Below are 21,284 nucleotides of genomic sequence, written 5' to 3'. Positions count from 1 at the left end.
AGTGTGTGTGAATGTGTGAGAGAGAGAGAGATGTGAGTGTGTGTGAATGTGAGAGAGAGAGAGAGACGTGAGTGTGTGTGAATGTGAGAGAGAGATGTGAGTGTGTGTGAATGTGAGAGAGAGAGAGAGACGTGAGTGTGTGTGAATGTATGAGAGAGAGAGACGTGAGTGTGTGTGTGAATGTGAGAGAGAGAGACGTGAGTGTGTGTGAATGTGTGAGAGAGAGAGACGTGAGTGTGTGTGAATGTGTGAGAGAGAGAGACGTGAGTGTGTGTGTGAATGTGAGAGAGAGAGAGACGTGAGTGTGTGTGAATGTGTGAGAGAGACGTGAGTGTGTGTGAATGTGAGAGAGAGAGAGACGTGAGTGTGTGTGAATGTGAGAGAGAGAGAGAGACGTGAGTGTGTGTGAATGTGAGAGAGAGAGACGTGAGTGTGTGTGTGAATGTGTGAGAGAGAGAGACGTGAGTGTGTGTGAATGTGAGAGAGAGAGACGTGAGGGTGTGTGTGAATGTGTGAGAGAGAGAGACGTGAGTGTGTGTGTGAATGTGAGAGAGAGAGACGTGAGTGTGTGTGAATGTGTGAGAGAGAGAGACGTCAGTGTGTGTGAATGTGTGAGAGAGAGAGAGATGTGAGTGTGTGTGAATGTGAGAGAGAGAGAGAGACGTGAGTGTGTGTGAATGTGAGAGAGAGAGAGACGTGAGTGTGTGTGTGAATGTGAGAGAGAGACGTGAGTGTGTGTGAATGTGAGAGAGAGAGAGACGTGAGTGTGTGTGTGAATGTGTGAGAGAGAGAGACGTGAGTGTGTGTGAATGTGAGAGAGAGAGAGACGTGAGTGTGTGTGAATGTGAGAGAGAGAGAGAGACGTGAGTGTGTGTGAATGTGAGAGAGAGAGACGTGAGTGTGTGTGTGAATGTGTGAGAGAGAGAGACGTGAGTGTGTGTGAATGTGAGAGAGAGAGACGTGAGTGTGTGTGTGAATGTGTGAGAGAGAGAGACGTGAGTGTGTGTGTGAATGTGAGAGAGAGACGTGAGTGTGTGTGAATGTGTGAGAGAGAGAGACGTGAGTGTGTGTGAATGTGTGAGAGAGAGAGAGATGTGAGTGTGTGTGAATGTGAGAGAGAGAGAGACGTGAGTGTGTGTGAATGTGAGAGAGAGAGAGACGTGAGTGTGTGTGTGAATGTGAGAGAGAGACGTGAGTGTGTGTGAATGTGAGAGAGAGTGACGTGAGTGTGTGTGTGAATGTGTGAGAGAGAGAGACGTGAGTGTGTGTGTGAATGTGAGAGAGAGACGTGAGTGTGTGTGAATGTGTGAGAGAGAGAGACGTGAGTGTGTGTGAATGTGTGAGAGAGAGAGAGATGTGAGTGTGTGTGAATGTGAGAGAGAGAGAGAGACGTGAGTGTGTGTGAATGTGAGAGAGAGAGAGACGTGAGTGTGTGTGTGAATGTGAGAGAGAGACGTGAGTGTGTGTGAATGTGAGAGAGAGAGAGACGTGAGTGTGTGTGTGAATGTGTGAGAGAGAGGGACGTGAGTCTGTGTGTGAATGTGAGAGAGAGACGTGAGTGTGTGTGAATGTGTGAGAGAGAGAGACGTGAGTGTGTGTGAATGTGTGAGAGAGAGAGAGACGTGAGTGTGTGTGTGAATGTGAGAGAGAGAGAGATGTGAGTGTGTGTGAATGTGTGAGAGAGAGAGACGTGAGTGTGTGTGTGAATGTGAGAGAGAGAGAGACGTGAGTGTGGTTGAATGTGTGAGAGAGAGAGAGACGTAAGTGTGTGTGTGAATGTGAGAGAGAGAGAGACGTGAGTGTGTGTGAATGTGTGAGAGAGAGAGACGTGAGTGTGTGTGAATGTGAGAGAGAGAGAGAAACGTGAGTGTGTGTGAATGTGAGAGAGAGAGAGACGTGAGTGTGTGTGAATGTGTGAGAGAGAGAGACGTGAGTGTGTGTGAATGTGTGAGAGAGAGAGACGTGAGTGTGTGTGAATGTGTGAGAGAGAGAGACGTGAGTGTGTGTGAATGTGAGAGAGAGAGAGAGATGTGAGTGTGTGTGAATGTGAGAGAGAGAAAGATGTGAGTGTGTGTGAATGTGTGAGAGAGAGAGACGTGAGTGTGTGTGAATGTGAGAGAGAGGGAGACGTGAGTGTGTGTGTGAATGTGAGAGAGAGAAACGTGAGTGTGTGTGAATGTGAGAGAGAGAGAGACGTGAGTGTGTGTGAATGTGCGAGAGAGAGAGACGTGAGTGTGTGTGAATGTGTGAGAGAGAGAGAGATGTGAGTGTGTGTGAATGTGAGAGAGAGAGAGAGACGTGAGTGTGTGTGAATGTGAGAGAGAGACGTGAGTGTGTGTGAATGTGAGAGAGAGGGAGACGTGAGTGTGTGTGTGAATGTGAGAGAGAGACGTGAGTGTGTGTGTGAATGTGTGAGAGAGAGAGACGTGAGATTGTGTGAATGTGAGAGAGAGAGAGAGACGTGAGTGTGTGTGAATGTGAGAGAGACGTGAGTGTGTGTGAATGTGAGAGAGAGAGAGACGTGAGTGTGTGTGAATGTGAGAGAGAGAGAGACGTGAGTGTGTGTGAATGTGAGAGAGAGAGAGATGTGAGTGTGTGTGTGAATGTGAGAGAGAGACGTGAGTGTGTGTGTGAATGTGTGAGAGAGAGAGACGTGAGTGTGTGTGTGAATGTGAGAGAGAGAGAGATGTGAGTGTGTGTGTGAATGTGTGGGAGAGAGAGACGTGAGTGTGTGTGAATGTGAGAGAGAGAGAGACGTGAGTGTGTGTGAATGTGAGAGAGAGAGAGATGCGAGTGTGTGTGAATGTGAGAGAGAGAGAGACGTGAGTGTGTGTGAATGTGAGAGAGAGAGAGATGTGTGTGTGTGTGTGAATGTGAGAGAGAGACGTGAGTGTGTGTGTGAATGTGAGAGAGAGATGTGAGTGTGTGTGAATGTGAGAGAGAGAGAGAGGTGAGTGTGTGTGTGAATGTGAGAGAGAGACGTGAGTGTGTGTGAATGTGTGAGAGAGAGAGACGTGAGTGTGTGTGAATGTGAGAGAGAGAGACGTGAGTGTGTGTGTGAATGTGAGAGAGAGACGTGAGTGTGTGTGAATGTGTGAGTGAGAGAGACGTGAGTGTGTGTGAATGTGAGAGAGAGAGAGACGTGAGTGTGTGTGAATGTGTGAGAGAGAGAGAGACGTGAGTGTGTGTGTGAATGTGAGAGAGAGAGAGATGTGAGTGTGTGTGAATGTGTGAGAGAGAGAGACGTGATTCTGTGTGAATGTGTGAGAGAGAGAGAGACGTGAGTGTGTGTGTGAATGTGAGAGAGAGAGAGATGTGAGTGTGTGTGAATGTGTGAGAGAGAGAGACGTGAGTGTGTGTGAATGTGAGAGAGAGACGTGAGTGTGTGTGAATGTGTGAGAGAGAGAGACGTGAGTGTGTGTGAATGTGAGAGAGAGAGAGATGTGAGTGTGTGTGAATGTGAGAGAGAGAGAGACGTGAGTGTGTGTGAATGTGAGAGAGAGAGAGAGACGTGAGTGTGTGTGAATGTGTGAGAGAGAGAGAGACGTGAGTGTGTGTGTGAATGTGAGAGAGAGAGAGATGTGAGTGTGTGTGAATGTGTGAGAGAGAGAGACGTGAGTGTGTGTGAATGTGAGAGAGAGAGAGATGTGAGTGTGTGTGAATGTGAGAGAGAGAGAGACGTGAGTGTGTGTGAATGTGTGAGAGAGAGAGAGACGTGAGTGTGTGTGTGAATGTGAGAGAGAGAGAGATGTGAGTGTGTGTGAATGTGTGAGATAGAGCGACGTGAGTGTGTGTGTGAATGTGAGAGAGAGAGAGACGTGAGTGTGTGTGAATGTGTGAGAGAGAGAGAGACGTGAGTGTGTGTGTGAATGTGAGAGAGAGAGAGACGTGAGTGTGTGTGAATGTGTGAGAGAGAGAGAGACGTGAGTGTGTGTGTGAATGTGAGAGAGAGACGTGAGTGTGTGTGAATGTGAGAGAGAGAGAGACGTGAGTGTGTGTGAATGTGAGAGAGAGAGAGAGACGTGAGTGTGTGTGAATGTGAGAGAGAGAGACGTGAGTGTGTGTGTGAATGTGTGAGAGAGAGAGACGTGAGTGTGTGTGTGAATGTGAGAGAGACGTGAGTGTGTGTGAATGTGTGAGAGAGAGAGACGTGAGTGTGTGTGAATGTGTGAGAGAGAGAGACGTGAGTGTGTGTGAATGTGTGAGAGAGAGAGACGTGAGTGTGTGTGAATGTGTGAGAGAGAGAGAGACGTGAGTGTGTGTGAATGTGAGAGAGAGAGAGACGTGAGTGTGTGTGAATGTGTGAGAGAGAGAGAGACGTGAGTGTGTGTGTGAATGTGAGAGAGAGAGAGATGTGAGTGTGTGTGAATGTGAGAGAGAGAGAGACGTGAGTGTGTGTGAATGTGTGAGAGAGAGAGACGTGAGTGTGTGTGAATGTGTGAGAGAGAGAGAGACGTGAGTGTGTGTGAATGTGAGAGTGAGAGACGTGAGTGTGTGTGAATGTGTGAGAGAGAGAGACGTGAGTGTATGTGAATGTGAGAGAGAGAGAGACGTGAGTGTGTGTGAATGTGTGAGAGAGAGAGAGATGTGAGTGTGTGTGAATGTGTGAGAGAGAGAGACCTGAGTGTGTGTGTGAATGTGAGAGAGAGACGTGAGTGTGTGTGAATGTGTGAGAGAGAGAGACGTGAGTGTATGTGAATGTGAGAGAGAGAGAGACGTGAGTGTGTGTGAATGTGTGAGAGAGAGAGAGACGTGAGTGTGTGTGAATGTGTGAGAGAGAGAGGTGTGTGTGAATGTGTGAGAGAGAGAGACGTGAGTGTGTGTGAATGTGAGAGAGAGAGAGAAGTGAGTGTGTGTGAATGTGTGAGAGAGAGAGATGTGAGTTTGTGTGAATGTGAGAGAGAGAGACGTGAGTGTGTGAATGTGAGAGAGAGAGAGACGTGAGTGTGTGTGTGAATGTGTGAGAGAGAGAGACGTGAGTGTGTGTGAATGTGAGAGAGAGAGAGAGACGTGAGTGTGTGTGTGAATGTGTGAGAGAGAGAGACGTGAGTGTGTGTGTGAATGTGAGAGAGAGACGTGAGTGTGTGTGTGAATGTGAGAGAGAGAGAGACGTGAGTGTGTGTGAATGTGTGAGAGAGAGAGAGACGTGAGTGTGTGTGAATGTGAGAGAGAGAGACGTGAGTGTGTGTGAATGTGAGAGAGAGACGTGAGTGTGTGTGAATGTTTGAGAGAGAGAGAGACGTGAGTGTGTGTGTGAATGTGAGAGAGAGAGACGTGAGTGTGTGTGAATGTGTGAGAGAGAGAGAGACGTGAGTGTGTGTGTGAATGTGAGAGAGAGAGAGATGTGAGTGTGTGTGAATGTGTTAGAGAGAGAGACGTGAGTGTGTGTGAATGTGTGAGAGAGAGAGATGTGAGTGTGTGTGAATGTGAGAGAGAGAGAGAGACGTGAGTGTGTGTGAATGTGTGAGAGAGAGAGAGACGTGAGTGTGTGTGTGAATGTGAGAGAGAGAGAGACGTGAGTGTGTGTGAATGTGAGAGAGAGAGAGACGTGAGATTGTGTGAATGTGAGAGAGAGAGAGACGTGAGTGTGTGTGAATGTGAGAGAGAGAGACACGTGAGTGTGTGTGAATGTGAGAGAGAGAGAGATGTGAGTGTGTGTGAATGTGAGAGAGAGAGAGACGTGAGTGTGTGTGTGAATGTGAGAGAGAGAGAGATGTGAGTGTGTGTGAATGTGAGAGAGAGAGAGATGTGAGTGTGTGTGAATGTGTGAGAGAGAGAGACGTGAGTGTGTGTGAATGTGTGAGAGAGAGAGAGACGTGAGTGTGTGTGAATGTGAGAGAGAGAGAGACGTGAGTGTGTGTGAATGTGAGAGAGAGAGAAATGTGAGTGTGTGTGAATGTGAGAGAGAGAGATGTGAGAGTGTGTGTGAATGTGAGAGAGATGTGAGTGTGTGTGAATGTGTGAGAGAGAGACGTGAGTGTGTGTGAATGTGAGAGAGAGAGAGACGTGAGTGTGTGTGAATGTGAGAGAGAGAGAGACGTGAGTGTGTGCGTGAATGTGAGAGAGAGACGTGAGTGTGTGTGAATGTGTGAGAGAGAGAGACGTGAGTGTGTGTGTGAATGTGAGAGAGAGACGTGAGTGTGTGTGTGAATGTGAGAGAGAGAGAGATGTGAGTGTGTGTGAATGTGAGAGAGAGAGAGAGACGTGTGAGTGTGTGTGAATGTGAGAGAGAGAGACGTGAGTGTGTGAATGTGAGAGAGAGAGAGACGTGAGTGTGTGTGAATGTGAGAGAGAGAGAGAGACGTGAGTGTGTGTGTGAATGTGAGAGAGAGAGAGACGTGAGTGTGTGTGAATGTGAGAGAGAGAGAGACGTGAGTGTGTGTGAATGTGAGAGAGAGAGAGACGTGAGTGTGTGTGAATGTGAGAGAGAGAGAGATGTGAGTGTGTGTGAATGAGAGAGAGAGAGATGTGAGTGTGTGTGTGAATGTGAGAGAGAGAGAGACGTGAGTGTGTGTGAATGTGAGAGAGAGAGAGATGTGAGTGTGTGTGAATGTGAGAGAGAGTGAGACGTGAGTGTGTGTGTGAATGTGAGAGAGAGAGAGATGTGAGTGTGTGTGAATGTGAGAGAGAGAGAGATGTGAGTGTGTGTGAATGTGTGAGAGAGAGAGACGTGAGTGTGTGTGAATGTGTGAGAGAGAGAGATGTGAGTGTGTGTGAATGTGAGAGAGAGAGAGAGACGTGAGTGTGTGTGAATGTGAGAGAGAGAGAGATGTGAGTGTGTGTGAATGTGAGAGAGAGAGATGTGAGTGTGTGTGTGAATGTGAGAGAGATGTGAGTGTGTGTGAATGTGAGAGAGAGAGACGTGAGTGTGTGTGAATGTGAGAGAGAGAGAGACGTGAGTGTGTGTGAATGTGAGAGAGAGAGAGACGTGAGTGTATGTGTGAATGTGAGAGAGAGACGTGAGTGTGTGTGAATGTGTGAGAGAGAGAGACGTGAGTGTGTGTGTGAATGTGAGAGAGAGACGTGAGTGTGTGTGTGAATGTGAGAGAGAGAGAGATGTGAGTGTGTGTGAATGTGAGAGAGAGAGAGAGACGTGTGAGTGTGTGTGAATGTGAGAGAGAGAGACGTGAGTGTGTGAATGTGAGAGAGAGAGAGATGTGAGTGTGTGTGAATGTGAGAGAGAGAGAGAGACGTGTGAGTGTGTGTGAATGTGAGAGAGAGAGACGTGAGTGTGTGTGAATGTGAGAGAGAGAGACGTGAGTGTGTGTGTGAATGTGAGAGAGAGACGTGAGTGTGTGTGTGAATGTGAGAGAGAGAGAGATGTGAGTGTGTGTGTGAATGTGAGAGAGAGAGAGAGACGTGTGAGTGTGTGTGAATGTGAGAGAGAGAGACGTGAGTGTGTGTGAATGTGAGAGAGAGAGACGTGAGTGTGTGTGAATGTGAGAGAGAGAGAGATGTGAGTGTGTGTGAATGTGAGAGAGAGAGAGAGACGTGTGAGTGTGTGTGAATGTGAGAGAGAGAGACGTGAGTGTGTGTGTGAATGTGATAGAGACGTGAGTGTGTGTGAATGAGAGAGAGAGACGTGAGTGTGTGTGAATGTGTGAGAGAGAGAGAGACGTGAGTGTGTGTGAATGTGAGAGAGAGAGAGATGTGAGTTTGTGTGAATGTGAGAGAGAGAGAGACGTGAGTGTGTGTGTGAATGTGTGAGAGAGAGAGACGTGAGTGTGTGTGAATGTGTGAGAGAGAGAGAGACGTGAGTGTGTGTGAATGTGAGAGAGAGAGACGTGAGTGTGTGTGTGAATGTGTGAGAGAGAGAGACGTGAGTGTGTGTGTGAATGTGAGAGAGAGACGTGAGTGTGTGTGAATGTGTGAGAGAGAGAGAGAGACGTGAGTGTGTGTGAATGTGTGAGAGAGAGAGAGACGTGAGTGTGTGTGAATGTGAGAGAGAGAGACGTGAGTGTGTGTGTGAATGTGTGAGAGAGAGAGACGTGAGTGTGTGTTTGAATGTCAGAGAGAGACGTGAGTGTGTGAATGTGTGAGAGAGAGAGACGTGAGTGTGTGTGAATGTGAGAGAGTGAGAGATGTGAGTTTGTGTGAATGTGTGAGAGAGAGATGTGAGTGTGTGTGAATGTGTGAGAGAGTGAGACGTGAGTGTGTGTGAATGTGTGAGAGAGAGAGACGTGAGTGTGTGTGTGAATGTGAGAGAGAGACGTGAGTGTGTGTGAATGTGAGAGAGAGAGAGACGTGAGTGTGTGTGAATGTGAGAGAGAGAGAGATGTGAGTTTGTGTGAATGTGTGAGAGAGAGAGATGTGAGTGTGTGTGAATGTGTGAGAGAGAGAGAGATGTGAGTGTGTGTGAATGTGTGAGAGAGAGAGAGATGTGAGTGTGTGTGAATGTGTGAGAGAGAGAGAGACGTGAGTTTGTGTGAATGTGTGAGAGAGAGAGATGTGAGTTTGTGTGAATGTGTGAGAGAGAGAGAGAGATGTGAGCGTGTGTCAATGTGTGAGAGAGAGAGAGACGTGAGTGTGTGTGAATGTGTGAGAGAGAGAGAGACGTGAGTGTGTGTGTGAATGTGAGAGAGAGAGAGAGATGTGAGTGTGTGTGAATGTGTGAGAGAGAGAGAGATGTGAGTGTGTGTGTGAATGTGAGAGAGAGACGTGAGTGTGTGTGAATGTGTGAGAGAGAGAGACGTGAGTGTGTGTGTGAATGTGAGAGAGAGACGTGAGTGTGTGTGAATGTGTGAGAGAGAGAGAGACGTGAGTGTGTGTGAATGTGTGAGAGAGAGAGAGACGTGAGTGTGTGTGAATGTGAGAGAGAGAGACGTGAGTGTGTGTGTGAATGTGTGAGAGAGAGAGACGTGAGTGTGTGTTTGAATGTCAGAGAGAGACGTGAGTGTGTGAATGTGTGAGAGAGAGAGACGTGAGTGTGTGTGAATGTGAGAGAGAGAGAGATGTGAGTTTGTGTGAATGTGAGAGAGAGAGAGACGTGAGTGTGTGTGAATGTGTGAGAGAGAGAGACGTGAGTGTGTGTGTGAATGTGAGAGAGAGACGTGAGTGTGTGTGAATGTGAGAGAGAGAGAGATGTGAGTTTGTGTGAATGTGTGAGAGAGAGACGTGAGTGTGTGTGAATGTGAGAGAGAGACGTGAGTGTGTGTGTGAATGTGAGAGAGAGAGACGTGAGTGTGTGTGTGAATGTGTGAGAGAGAGAGACGTGAGTGTGTGTTTGAATGTCAGAGAGAGACGTGAGTGTGTGAATGTGTGAGAGAGAGAGACGTGAGTGTGTGTGAATGTGAGAGAGAGAGAGATGTGAGTTTGTGTGAATGTGAGAGAGAGAGAGACGTGAGTGTGTGTGAATGTGTGAGAGAGAGAGACGTGAGTGTGTGTGTGAATGTGAGAGAGAGACGTGAGTGTGTGTGAATGTGAGAGAGAGAGAGATGTGAGTTTGTGTGAATGTGTGAGAGAGAGAGATGTGAGTGTGTGTGAATGTGTGAGAGAAAGAGAGATGTGAGTGTGTGTGAATGTGTGAGAGAGAGAGAGACGTGAGTGTGTGTGTGAATGTGAGAGAGAGAGAGAGATGTGAGTGTGTGTGAATGTGAGAGAGGTGAGTGTGAATATGAGATAGAGACGTGAGCATGTGTGTGAATGATGTGGAGATGCCGGCGTTGGCCTGGGGTGAGCTCAGTAAGAAGTCTGACAACACCGGGTTCAAGTCCAACAGGTTTGTTTCCAATCACTAGCTTTCGGAGCACTCATTTCGCGATCATTTGGAAGGATTGGGCTGGATTCTCCGCACCCCGACGCCAAAATTGCGGCCGATGCGGGGCTGGAGAATCCATGTCCCCACAAGAAACCGGGTCCGGCTCCGGTTCACCGATTCTGCGGGCCCCGAGTGCTTTCTTTATTGGGTCCAGCTCCGCGGTCCGAGTCCGCCGTGGAGCACGGCGCGGATGCGCGGCCTCCAACCTGGAAGTGCAGGCACCCGTATCTGCAGCAACAGCTGCGAGATCTACTCCGGGTCCCTGCTACCCCCTGCAGGGCTCGGAATTCGTGTCCCTTTGATGCCAGTTTTTCTGCCGTAAAGCTCTATCGTTTTGATGGGGACAGAGTCCCAATAAAGGAGAATCCAGCCCATTGTTTTTGCTTTTGGCTGGCTCAGAATTGAATTCTTCCCGTACTCTTTCTGGTTCAAAAATCCATGTCCTAACAAACCACTGTACAAAAATATTTTTCTTAATCTCTCTCTTTATTCTATTGGTGGTGATTTTAAATTTCTGTATCAACATACTTCATCAGGCCTCAAAAAACTGGATAAAATGTATGATTACTTTTTTTGTTCTATTAAGCTGCCCAGATAATCCAGAATATGGATCCATCTGCCTCACCATGTGAAGATTTTTACCAATATGCCTGTGGGGGGTGGCAGAATAGGCACAGCATACCAGAGAACAGACTTGCGTACAGCATACTTGACATTCTGCAAGATGAAATGGAAATCATTCTAAAAGGTAAAAGACCAAGACTAACCAGACTGGGACTCAAAAAGCTATGTTATTTTCAGATAAAGCGAAACAAGAACACTGGAAGGCACTCCTGCTGGGGACTACAAATAAGTGATTTAATTTCCTTCAAATGAAACAAGATTTTTCTATTTAAATCTTTCCAATTAAGGGGCAATTTAGCATGGCCAATCCACCTACCCTGCACATCTTTGGGGTGTGGGGGTGAGACCCACGCAGACACGTGGAGAATGTGCAAACTCCACACGGACAGTGACCCGGGGCCAAGATTGAACCCAGGTCCTCGGTGCCGTAAGGCAGCAGTGCTAACCACTGAAATGCAACAGAATTTGGGGCAGCACGGAAGCATTGTGGATAGCACAATTGCTTCACAGCTCCAGGGTCCCAGGTTCGATTCCCGGCTTGGGTCACTGTCTGTGCGGAGTCTGCACATCCTCCGCGTGTGTGCGTGGGTTTCCTCCGGGTGCTCCGGCTTCCTCCCACAGTCCAAAGATGTGCAGGTTAGGTGGATTGGCCATGATAAATTGCCCTTAGTGTCCAAAATTGCCCTTAGTGTTGGGTGGGATTACTGGGTTATGGGGATCGGGTGGAGGTGTTGACCTTAGGTAGGGTGCTCTTTCCAAGAGCCGGTGCAGTCTTGATGGGCAGAATGGCCTCCTTCTGCACTGTCAATTCTCTGTTAATTGATTATCAGACAGTGCGTGCCACTCGAAGGGACATGGGCAGGCAGACTGTATGTACAAAAAGGAAGTTATTTTAACCCGATCCATCCGCTGGAGGACTGAGAGGATCTGATTGGCAGCTTACTTTTACTTCCAGCGTGACTTCACTTTTTTGTTGACTTCACTGGAAAGTAAAATCAGCCAAGGTGTAAAAACAATCCTGTCAACTTCCCATTAGATTGGGTAACATTATGGACAAAGTATTTTTCTGTTCTATATAGATGGGTTTTAGTGTGCAAAGCACGATCGTCGTGGGTTATAATGGTTACTTTAGTAAATGAATACATCCAGCATTTGTTTCTGCACATTCCTTCACATGATCTTATTCTGAGGTGTGTGGCAACCAACATACATGGAGAGATCCAGTGGTCATACTACATGTATAAGGTTGCAGAAATGTTTAGTCCTACTATGAAACACAATAAATTTACGCAAACATGTCAGTAGCATAACAGGTAACTGTGTTAACTTTATCTTTTAACCTGTCATGATATTCAGGTAAACATCATGGTGCAAACATACATACATACTGATGGACAGATCAACGGACCAATCAATACACTCACAACACTACAGCCAATCACAGGCAAGAGCATACACACTATAAAACGGGGAACACGACACTTCCCGCTCATTCCAGCAGGAGACAGCTCAGGGCACAGAGCTCACAGCAAGCCACTCAGACATCCACCATGTGCTAAGTGCCACTCCAAGATAGTGTTAGGGATAGGTCCACAGATTCAAGGGTAATGAACGAACCTCAGTAACCAGTTTACCATTGTAAATATTGTTAGTAATAAAACTGAGTTGTACCATCCGCAACCAAGTTGGTTCGTCTGTGTAGCAGAGCACCCAACACGACATCGTACCAGGATTGGAACCCGGTAACTGTGAGACCTACCTACGAATCCTCAGGAATCCGCCATCCTGCGCCATGGACACCGTCAACACGTCGCAGCCGTTACAAATCGCTGGAAACCTCAGCGTCAATTGGAAGCTGTTCAAACAGCGCTTCCAGTTCTTCCTGGAAGCCACCGAAAGGGAGAGCGCTTCGGACACCAGAAAAATCGCCCTCCTCCTCTCCACGGCAGGTCAACACGCCATCCATGTCTACAACTCCCTGGTGTTCGCGGAAGGTGAGGACAAGACCAAGTACAAGACGGTCCTTCTCATACTCGAGCAACACTTCAGCGTTGAGGTAAATGAGAGTTTCGAGAGGTATCTCTTCCAGCAGCGCCTGCAGGGTAAGGATGAGCCCTTTCAATCTTTCCTTAGACACCTCCATATCCTCGCGCAGTCCTGAAGTTACGACACCACCTCCGATTCAATGATTCGGGACCAGATTGTTTTTGGGGTCACCTCGGGCACCCTACGCCAGCAGCTCCTCAAAATTAAAGGCCTCACCCTAGCCTCCGCAATCGAAGCCTGTGTCCTTCATGAAAACGCGACCAGCCGCTACTCCCAATTTCAAGCGGCTGAATCGGCGCGGCAGGGGTCCTACGCGGCCAGATCGGCGAGGCAGGCGTCCTACGAGGCCGAACGGGTCCAGGCGATCGAGTTCCTCCCGGCCCGCGGCCCGGACGAGGGCAGTCATTTCGCGCGCTTTTCCACGTTTGTGCGCGCCAAAAAAGACGGCGAGGCAGAGGGACATGATGCACAGGCCCGCTCGACGCAAGACCGAACTGCGCATGCGCGGTGGCGCAACGAACGGCATGATGTCACGACGTGCGGCAACTGCGGAGCCGCACATTTAAAGCAGCAATGTCCAGCAAAAAACCGACAATGTCTCCGCTGTGGCAAGATGGGCCACTACGCTGCCTGATGTCGAGCAGCTCAACCTGCCAATGCTCCCCAATTCCAACAACCTCGCAGGGCCGTGCGGACCATTCAGCCTCCGTACTATGAGTCGTGCCCAGACGATATCCAAACCAGAGACACAGACGACCGGGACGCCTTCCGTGTTGCGGTCATTGATGGGAACCGGATGTCTCCAGGCAGGACCCACCAGCCGGTGCCAGTGAACAGCGTCAACCCGGGTGATGAATGGTGTGCCACCCTAACGGTCAACCGATCACCGATAACATTCCGTCTGGACACTGGTGCCTCCGCCAACCTAATAGCATGGTCAGCCTTCTACGCCTTGAAGGTCAGACCACCAATTCGGCCATCCCGACGCAAGATGGTCGACTACAATGGAAACGTTATCCCGGCCATGGGATCCTGCCAGCTCCAGGTGACACACAACACATACACGGCCACAATGTCCTTCGAAATAGTCGGATCATCAAAGGACTCCCTGCTAGGTGCACAGGCATGCAAGGTTCTCCACCTCGTGCAGCCGGTCCACGCTCTGTCTCCAGAATGCACATCAGACTTACCGGGTGCAGAATTCAGGGCACAGCTTCAATCGCTCCTCGCCCACAACCAGGAGGCATTCAAGGGCATGGGCACACTGCCCTATACCTACAGAACACGACTCAAACCGGATGCCACCCCGGTCATTCACACACCTCGCAGGGTCCCAGCGCCACTCAAAGACTGTCTCAAGCAGCAGCTGCAGGATCTCCAGGACCAAGGGGTCCTATCCAGGGTCACGGAGCCCACGCCATGGGTCAGCTCCATGGTGTGTGTTAAGAAGCCCTCTGGCGAACTCCGGGTTTGCATTGACCCGAAAGACCTGAACAACGTCATAATGAGGGAACACTACCCCATACCCAAACGGGAAGAGATCACGAGCGAAATGGCCCGGGCTAAAATCTTCACAAAGCTGGATGCATCGAAGGGTTTTTGGCAGATCCAACTGGACCAGTCCAGCAGGAAGCTGTGCACCTTCAACACTCCTTTCGGCAGGTTCTGCTCTAACAGAATGCCGTTTGGCATCATCTCGGCATCTGAGGTCTTTGACAGGATCATGGAGCAGATGATGGAGGGCATCGAAGGGGTGCGCGTCTACGTGGACGACGTCATCATCTGGTCCACCACACCACAGGAGCACATCTATCGTCTCCAGCGCGTCTTTGCGCGGATACAGGAAAACGGCCTGCGCTCAACCGAGCCAAGTGTTCTTTCGGCCAAACCGAGCTGAAGTTTCTGGGGGACCAGATATCCCGGTCAGGGGTCCGTCCGGATGCAGACAAGGTGAGCGCCATTACAGCCATGCCGCAGCCGGCAGACAAGAAAGCAGTACTACGCTTCCTAGGCATGGTCAACTTCCTGGGGAAGTTCATTCCCAACCTTGCCTCCCACACGACGGCTCTTCGCCACCTAGTCAAGAAGTCCACGGAGTTCCAGTGGCTGCCCGCACACCAGAAGGAATGGGAGGAGCTCAAAATTAAGCTCACCACAGCCCCGGTATTGGCGTTTTTCGACACATCTCGTGACACTAAAATTTCGACTGATGCCAGCCAGTCCGGCATTGGGGTGGTACTCCTACAGCGGGATGACACTGCGTCATGGGCCCCGGTCGCCTATGCCTCGCGGGCCATGACCCCCACAGAACAGCGCTACGCGCAGACGAAAAGGAGTGCCTGGGTTTGCTAACCGGAATAGACAAGTTCCATGACTACGTGTATGGTCTCCCCCAGTTTACCGTTGAGACTGACCACCGCACCCTGGTCAGCATCATACATAAGGACCTGAACGAGATGACCCCTCGCCTCCAGCGCATCCTACTCAAACTCAGGAGGTAAGACTTCCAACTGGTCTACATCCTGGGAAAGGACCCTATCATTGCGGATGCCTTATCTAGAGCAGTGAGCACACCGCCCGACTCAGAGGGGTTCGTCTGTCAGTTCGAAGCGCAGGTGGCCTTCACATCGGCAAATCTGCCAGCCGATGACTCCAGTCTGGCCCGTATTCGCCAGGAGACTGCGGCTGACCCCCTTCTACAACGTGTGATGCACCACATGACGGGAAGGTGGCTCAAAGGACAGTTCCCGCAGTTCTACAATGTCCGGGACGACTTGGCCGTCATTGATGGTGCCCTCCTAAAGCTGGACCGGATTGTGATTCCGCACAGCATGCACAAGCTGGTCCTCGACCAACTACACGAAGGCCATCTGGGGGTCGAGAAGTGCAGACGGAGGGCCTAAGAGGCGGCATACTGGCCGGTCTTCAGTGATGACATTGCCAATATGGTGCTCAACTGCCCCACCTGCCAAAGGTTTCAACCGGCGCAACCTCCTGAGACGCTTCAACCCCATGAGCTGGTGACGTCCCCCTGGGCGAAGGTGGGTGTGAACCTCTTTCACGCGCTCGGCAGGGACTCTGTAATCGTCATAGCTTACTTTTCAAACTATCCAGAGGTCATACGCCTGCACGATTTGACATTGTCCGCTGTCATAAGGGCCTGCAAAGACACCTTCGCACGCCACGGCATTCCGCTTACTGTCATGTCGGACAATGGGCCCTGTTTTGCCAGCCATGAATGGTCTTCCTTTGCTGCTTCGTATGGCTTCACACACGTGATGTCCAGCCCTCTGCATCCCCAGTCCAATGGAAAGGCGGAGAAGGGCGTTCACATCGTCAAGCGGCTCCTCTGCAAGGCTGCTGCTGGGTCGGATTTCTGCTCGGCCCCACTAGCCACTGGCCTCTCACCAGCCCAGCTGTTGATGGGTCGAGCCCTCAGGACCACTGTGCCGTCCATTCTGGTCACCACAACCAACCATGCTCCAGTACTGCACAGGTTTCGACAGGCGCACATTCGCCAGAAGATGGCACATGACACACGGGCAACTAATATTCCCGCCCTGGCACCTGGGGACGACGTCCGCATCCACCTACCAGAAGGTGGCTGGTCAGCACCTGCCGAAGTTCTCCGACGCGTGGCTCCCCGCTCATTCCTGGTTCGCATGCCTGATGGCTCCATTCGCAGGCGCAATCGCCGGGCTCTTCGCCTGCTTCCACGCTCGCTACGGGAACTTACACCGGTGCCACGCCCTCCTGTTGTTCCTGATGTCGACTTCGTGGAGCTTCCTGCCACCATGCCCATTCCGTCGTCGCCCGTGGCCAGGCCCATTCCTCAGCCGGTGAATCCTGACCCACCCTTGAGGCGGTCAACCCGAATTCGTCGCCCACCTACTAGACTGGACTTATGAGCCTGTTTGAACATTGAACTCACTGATGTACCATACCACTGTGTTATTATGTTTCTCTTTTTCCTTGTCGTTACAGGAGTTTGTTTTGAAGTTTAACATTTCCCCGTTCTTTGTTTATGGTACAACCTGGTTGTTATGTCGCACCCGACATCGCCCCTTGTATATAGTTTAGCCCCATGTACATGCTGTAGATATTGCACACACACACATTCAGCTGCACTCAGTACACATCTCTATTTATAACCACATAGGCACATGTTCTTGTAAAAAAAGGGTTGATGTCATGATATTCAGGTAAACATCATGTTGCAAACATACATACATACTGATGGACAGATCAATGGACCAATCAATACACACACAACACCACAGCCAATCACAGGCACGAGCATGCACACTATAAAACGGGGAACACGACACTTCCTGCTCATTCCAGCAGGAGACAGCTCAGGGCACAGAGCTCACAGCAAGCCACTCAGACATCCACCATGTGCTGAGTGCCACTCCAAGATAGTGTTAGGGATAGGTCCACAGATTCAAGGGTAATGAACGAACCACAGTAACCAGTTTACCATTGTAAATATTGTTAATAATAAAACTGAGTTGTACCATCCGCAACCGTGTTGGTTCATCTGTGTAGCAGAGCACCCAACACGACATAACCTGCCTCATTAAAAGAAGGCAGAGAATCATTAACTACCTAGTAATTGGTTTTAATTTGTGAGATGCACAGGTGTTGTATGTCCAAGGTGTGGGTGTGGGGTTTATGTGGAAAGGCTGTGAGTCTGTATCCATTGGAGTTTCGAAGATTGAGAGGTGATCTTATCAAAACATATAAAATCCTGAGGGGACTTAACAGGGTGGATGCTGAATAGATGGTTCCCCTCGAACAAGGGGACACAGTTTAAAAACAAGGGGTCTCCCATTTCTGAGGGAGATGAGAAGACTTTTCTCGGAGGGTCATGAATCTTTAGCACTCTCTTCCTCAGACAGTGGTGGAGGCGCTGAATATTTTAAGGCAAAGGTAGGTAGAGTATTGACTAAGAAGGGAGTCAAAGCTTACTGGGACATTGTGGATTTAAGGCCACACTGAGATCAGTCACGATTCTATTGAATAGCAGAGCAGACCCGAGGGGCCAAATCGCCTACTTCTGTTCCTAATTCCTATGTTTGTATGAATGTAGGTGTGTAAGGGAGATCTGTTGCTTTAAAGGTAATTTTGATCCTTTGATTAGAGTCATATTTACCCCGGCCTTCCTGCCTTTTTAGGTGTTTTGGAAAAAACAGATGATAGAGACCGTGATGCTTTTAAGAAGGCTAAACAACTATATAAATCCTGCATGAATGCAAGTGAGTTCAACTTAAATTCATTTGTTTTCTTAAAAATATATTTATGGCCATAACTCGTGCAGCAGCTCAATGAGTGAATGTACTGTCACCTTTAGATCTGATTCACACAAACCTGAAAGGTCAAATCTTCGATCCTTACTGAGTTCCATAACAGAGGTGACATGGAGAAACGTCAAGGTCAATCATCCTTGGACTGAGGGGGAACTGGAGGGTGGGTCAGATATGCTTCTTGCTTCTGATACACTTTTCAGCAGGAGCTACTAGTTAGTGAATGTTTGGTGGTGAGAGAAGCAAGTTGGGGCATGCTGCCTTCCATCGCCAAATAGTCAATGTTTATGCTCCACGCTCCTTCAGCTAATTCTATCAACTTATCATTTTATTCCTTTCTTCCTTATTTTTATCAAACTTCCCCATAAATGCAGCAATATCCCCCTTAAATGCACACTTGAAGAATGTTGCTGACAAGAGACACGTTGAAGCTTTGCCATGGAGAATGCACCAGTTGATGGGGACTGACAGAGACCATTTGCCAACCAGTCAGCATTCTCTTCTCATACAGTATAAAATGTTGTTTCCCCCTTATATCAGTTTTGTTGCCCTGATGAGTGCAAGATGAATCTGCAATAAAGATTTGACATGTCTCTTTTTTTTCCAGCAATACCTAGTTCTGTACTGCCAACCACTACTTGAAGATTGACTGCTTTGTTGAGAAAGTAGTGGGCACTGATGGAACAGCCTGTGGCACAAATGCCTTCTAGAGATGTACAGTAAAGAGTGAGGAAAGAATAAGTAGCTGGTATTCACCGTCTCATTACCTTTTCTCACTGCCTGGCCCTTTTCTTCATGCAATTTGCTGCTAGGATCACTGGATTACAGAGGAAAGGTGGCCTTACCAGTAATCTATCAGTGAACAGGAAAGTATACCAGCAGACCCCATCACCCGACTGTCATGCTATTATTGTAAAATTTAGCAGTTTAGTGCCAATCAGAAAAATAGAACAGTTACAGCACAGAGGAAAGCCGTTCGGCCCATTGAATCCTAGCAGACTCGCTGCAAGTGCCCATCAGCTAGTTCCACTCGTGCGCTCCTTCCCCATAACCCTTCAAATTCATCATCTCTTAGAAAGCTGCGATCCTATCTGCCTTCAGTGCCCTCCGAGGCAGCGCATTGCGGATCCTAACCCCACTCATTCGCTACATTTAAAAATCCTCATGCCGTAGTTGGTTCTCTTACCAATCCCGTTGGGTAGGATTCTCCGGCCATGCCCGCCCGGCGTCCGGAAATTCCCGCCCGAGGTCAATGGACCTTTACATGGTCCGCGTCCCACCCGTGGCGATTGTGCGGTGGGCGGGGCGGAAGAATCCAGCCCTTTATATTTGTGTCCTCTGCTTCTCAACCCCAAAGCGAACAGCTTTTCTGGATCTGCTCCATCTGGACCACTCGGAATATTCTGAACAAATCTCCTCTCAATCTACTCTCTGAGGAGGTCAGCCCCAGCTTCTCCAATCTATCCTCATACCTGAAGTTCCTTACTCCTGGAAGATTCTCATAAATATTTCCTCTCGAAAGCCTTCACATCCTTCCCAAAGTCCCCAGGATTGGACACAATACTCCACTTGAGGCCAAACCAGGGTTTTATAAACGTTCATCGTAACTTCCTTGCTTTTGTGCTCTCTGCCTCTATTTGTAAAACCCAGGGTCCCTTCTGCCTTTGGAACCACTTTTAATGTTACAGAATTGTGCTGTTCCTGATATCCATTGTCTCTCTCTGTCATTCAGCGTGCTGATTTCTACCGTCCTATCTTTGGTCACAGATTCCACCATGGTCGAGGTCACATTGTCTGTGCAGCCAAGGACAAGCTCTATGTCCCAGCTTTCAGCTCCCACTTTCCAACTGTGCATCCCTTCTCTGCCTGGGACTCATCCATGTCAGACCCTTCGGCCAGCACTAATTCCCATCTCTCCTCAAAACCAACCTCTCCTACCCTCGTTTACGGTTTCCCTGAATTGTTCTCCCATTCCTGCTTTCTTTCTAATTTCGCCGCTCCACCCCACGTAACGCACTGCCCCCCCCTTTTGCGAGCAGGCTTGCAGTGCTTTGCTGTGACAAAGCCCCCTTTTGCGAGCAGGCTTGCAGTGCTTTGCTGTGACAAAGCCACAAATTCAAATACAAGTTGCTCTTGCAGCGATGTTTGAGTCCTTTTTATTGTTTTCACATTAATCTCAAGGGCACAGTGGCTGAGCTGGAAAGAAATAAAATTGGTTGACGCAGGGAAGCAAGTTCTTTCTACAAGCCTGTCGCATTGAAAAGGTTATAGGCTGAAATTTGACTTCAGCGTGGGTGTAAAACAGATGGAAGCTGATCAACTTCCTGCTTTATACCCCATGGACAGAGAAATCAGGTGGTGTGTGTAAGGCAGCCAAAACAAACCACTCAATTTTGTGTCATTCCAAAGTTGAATGTCATCCCCACTGAGTAAGACCTCAACAGGCCTGGTTTGAAGGGAAAAATCACTGATACAAGCCACATCAATAAAGAAGGATGTTAGAACAATGTAAAGCATAGGATAAGAATCTAGTTCCATCAGGAAGGCTTGGGTTTTTGGAATCACCTCTGTTAAACTCAAACAGACATTTTGAAGTATATGGGCAGCATTTCACCGAGTGAGATATCGAGGACTCCTGGCAAAACTGGAGTCAGTGGGAATCGGGGGGGGGGGGGATTCTCTGCGGGCTGGATTCATACCTGGCACAAAGGAAGAAGGCTGCAATTATTGGAGGTCAGTCATCTCAGTCCCTGGACATCACTGCAGTGGTTCTTCCGGGTTGTGACCTTGACCCAACCATCTACAGCCACTCCATCATTGACCTTCCCTCCAACATAAGGTCAGAAGTGGGGATATTTGCTGATCAATGTTCAGCTCCATTCCCGACTCCTCAGATACTAAAGAAACCCATGTCCTTACCTAACAGACCTGGACAGCATTTAGGATGGACAAATGGTAAAACTGGACCAGCCATATAAATACTGTGACTACAAGAGCAGTTTAGAGACTAGGAATTCTGTGGCAAGTAACTCCTGTCTCCCAAAGCCTGTCCATAATCAACAAGGCACAAATCAGGAATGTAATGGAATACACTCCACTTGTCTGAATGGGCGCCGGTCTAAGAACACTCGAGAAACTTGATACTATTGAGGGCAAAGCACTCCATCCATCTCCTTGAACATTTACTCCCTCCACCACCGATGCACAGTGGCAGCAGTGTTGTACCATCCACAAGATGCACAGGAGCCCACCACCTCTACCACCACAAACGACATGGGCACCAGGTGCATAGGAATATCAGCACCTCTAAGTTCCCCTCCATGACACACACCATCCTGACTTGGAACTATATTGTTGTTTCTTTACTGTCACTTGGTCAAAATCCTGGAACGCCCTTCCGAATAAAACTGTGGGGTGTACTTACACCACATGGACTGCAGCAGTTCAAGAAGGCAGCTCACCACCTCCTTCTTGAGGGCAATTCGGGTTGGGCAATGAATGCTGGCCTAGCCAGCAACACCTACATCCTGTGTACGAATAAAAAAAAAAGT

At 48.8% G+C, this 21,284-nt stretch overlaps 1 protein-coding gene across 3 annotated transcripts in view; it reads left to right on the top strand.

Moving 5' to 3' along the window:
* mmel1 (membrane metallo-endopeptidase-like 1) overlaps window positions 1–21,284 on the top strand; it is a 243,318-nt gene that overhangs the window by 55,282 nt on the left and 166,752 nt on the right. For all 3 annotated transcript variants that reach the window (XM_072478005.1, XM_072478006.1, XM_072478004.1), the window contains exons 4-5: window positions 10,344–10,505; window positions 17,605–17,685. In XM_072478005.1, the coding sequence (XP_072334106.1) occupies window positions 10,344–10,505; window positions 17,605–17,685 (243 nt within the window). The remainder of the gene's footprint in view (window positions 1–10,343; window positions 10,506–17,604; window positions 17,686–21,284) is intronic.

Source organism: Scyliorhinus torazame, chromosome 16 (genome assembly GCF_047496885.1).
Source record: "Scyliorhinus torazame isolate Kashiwa2021f chromosome 16, sScyTor2.1, whole genome shotgun sequence".
Classification (NCBI taxonomy): Eukaryota; Metazoa; Chordata; class Chondrichthyes; order Carcharhiniformes; family Scyliorhinidae; genus Scyliorhinus; species Scyliorhinus torazame.
The sequence above is the reverse complement of the archived record's forward strand: the minus strand, read 5'-3'. Positions and strand labels throughout refer to the sequence as shown.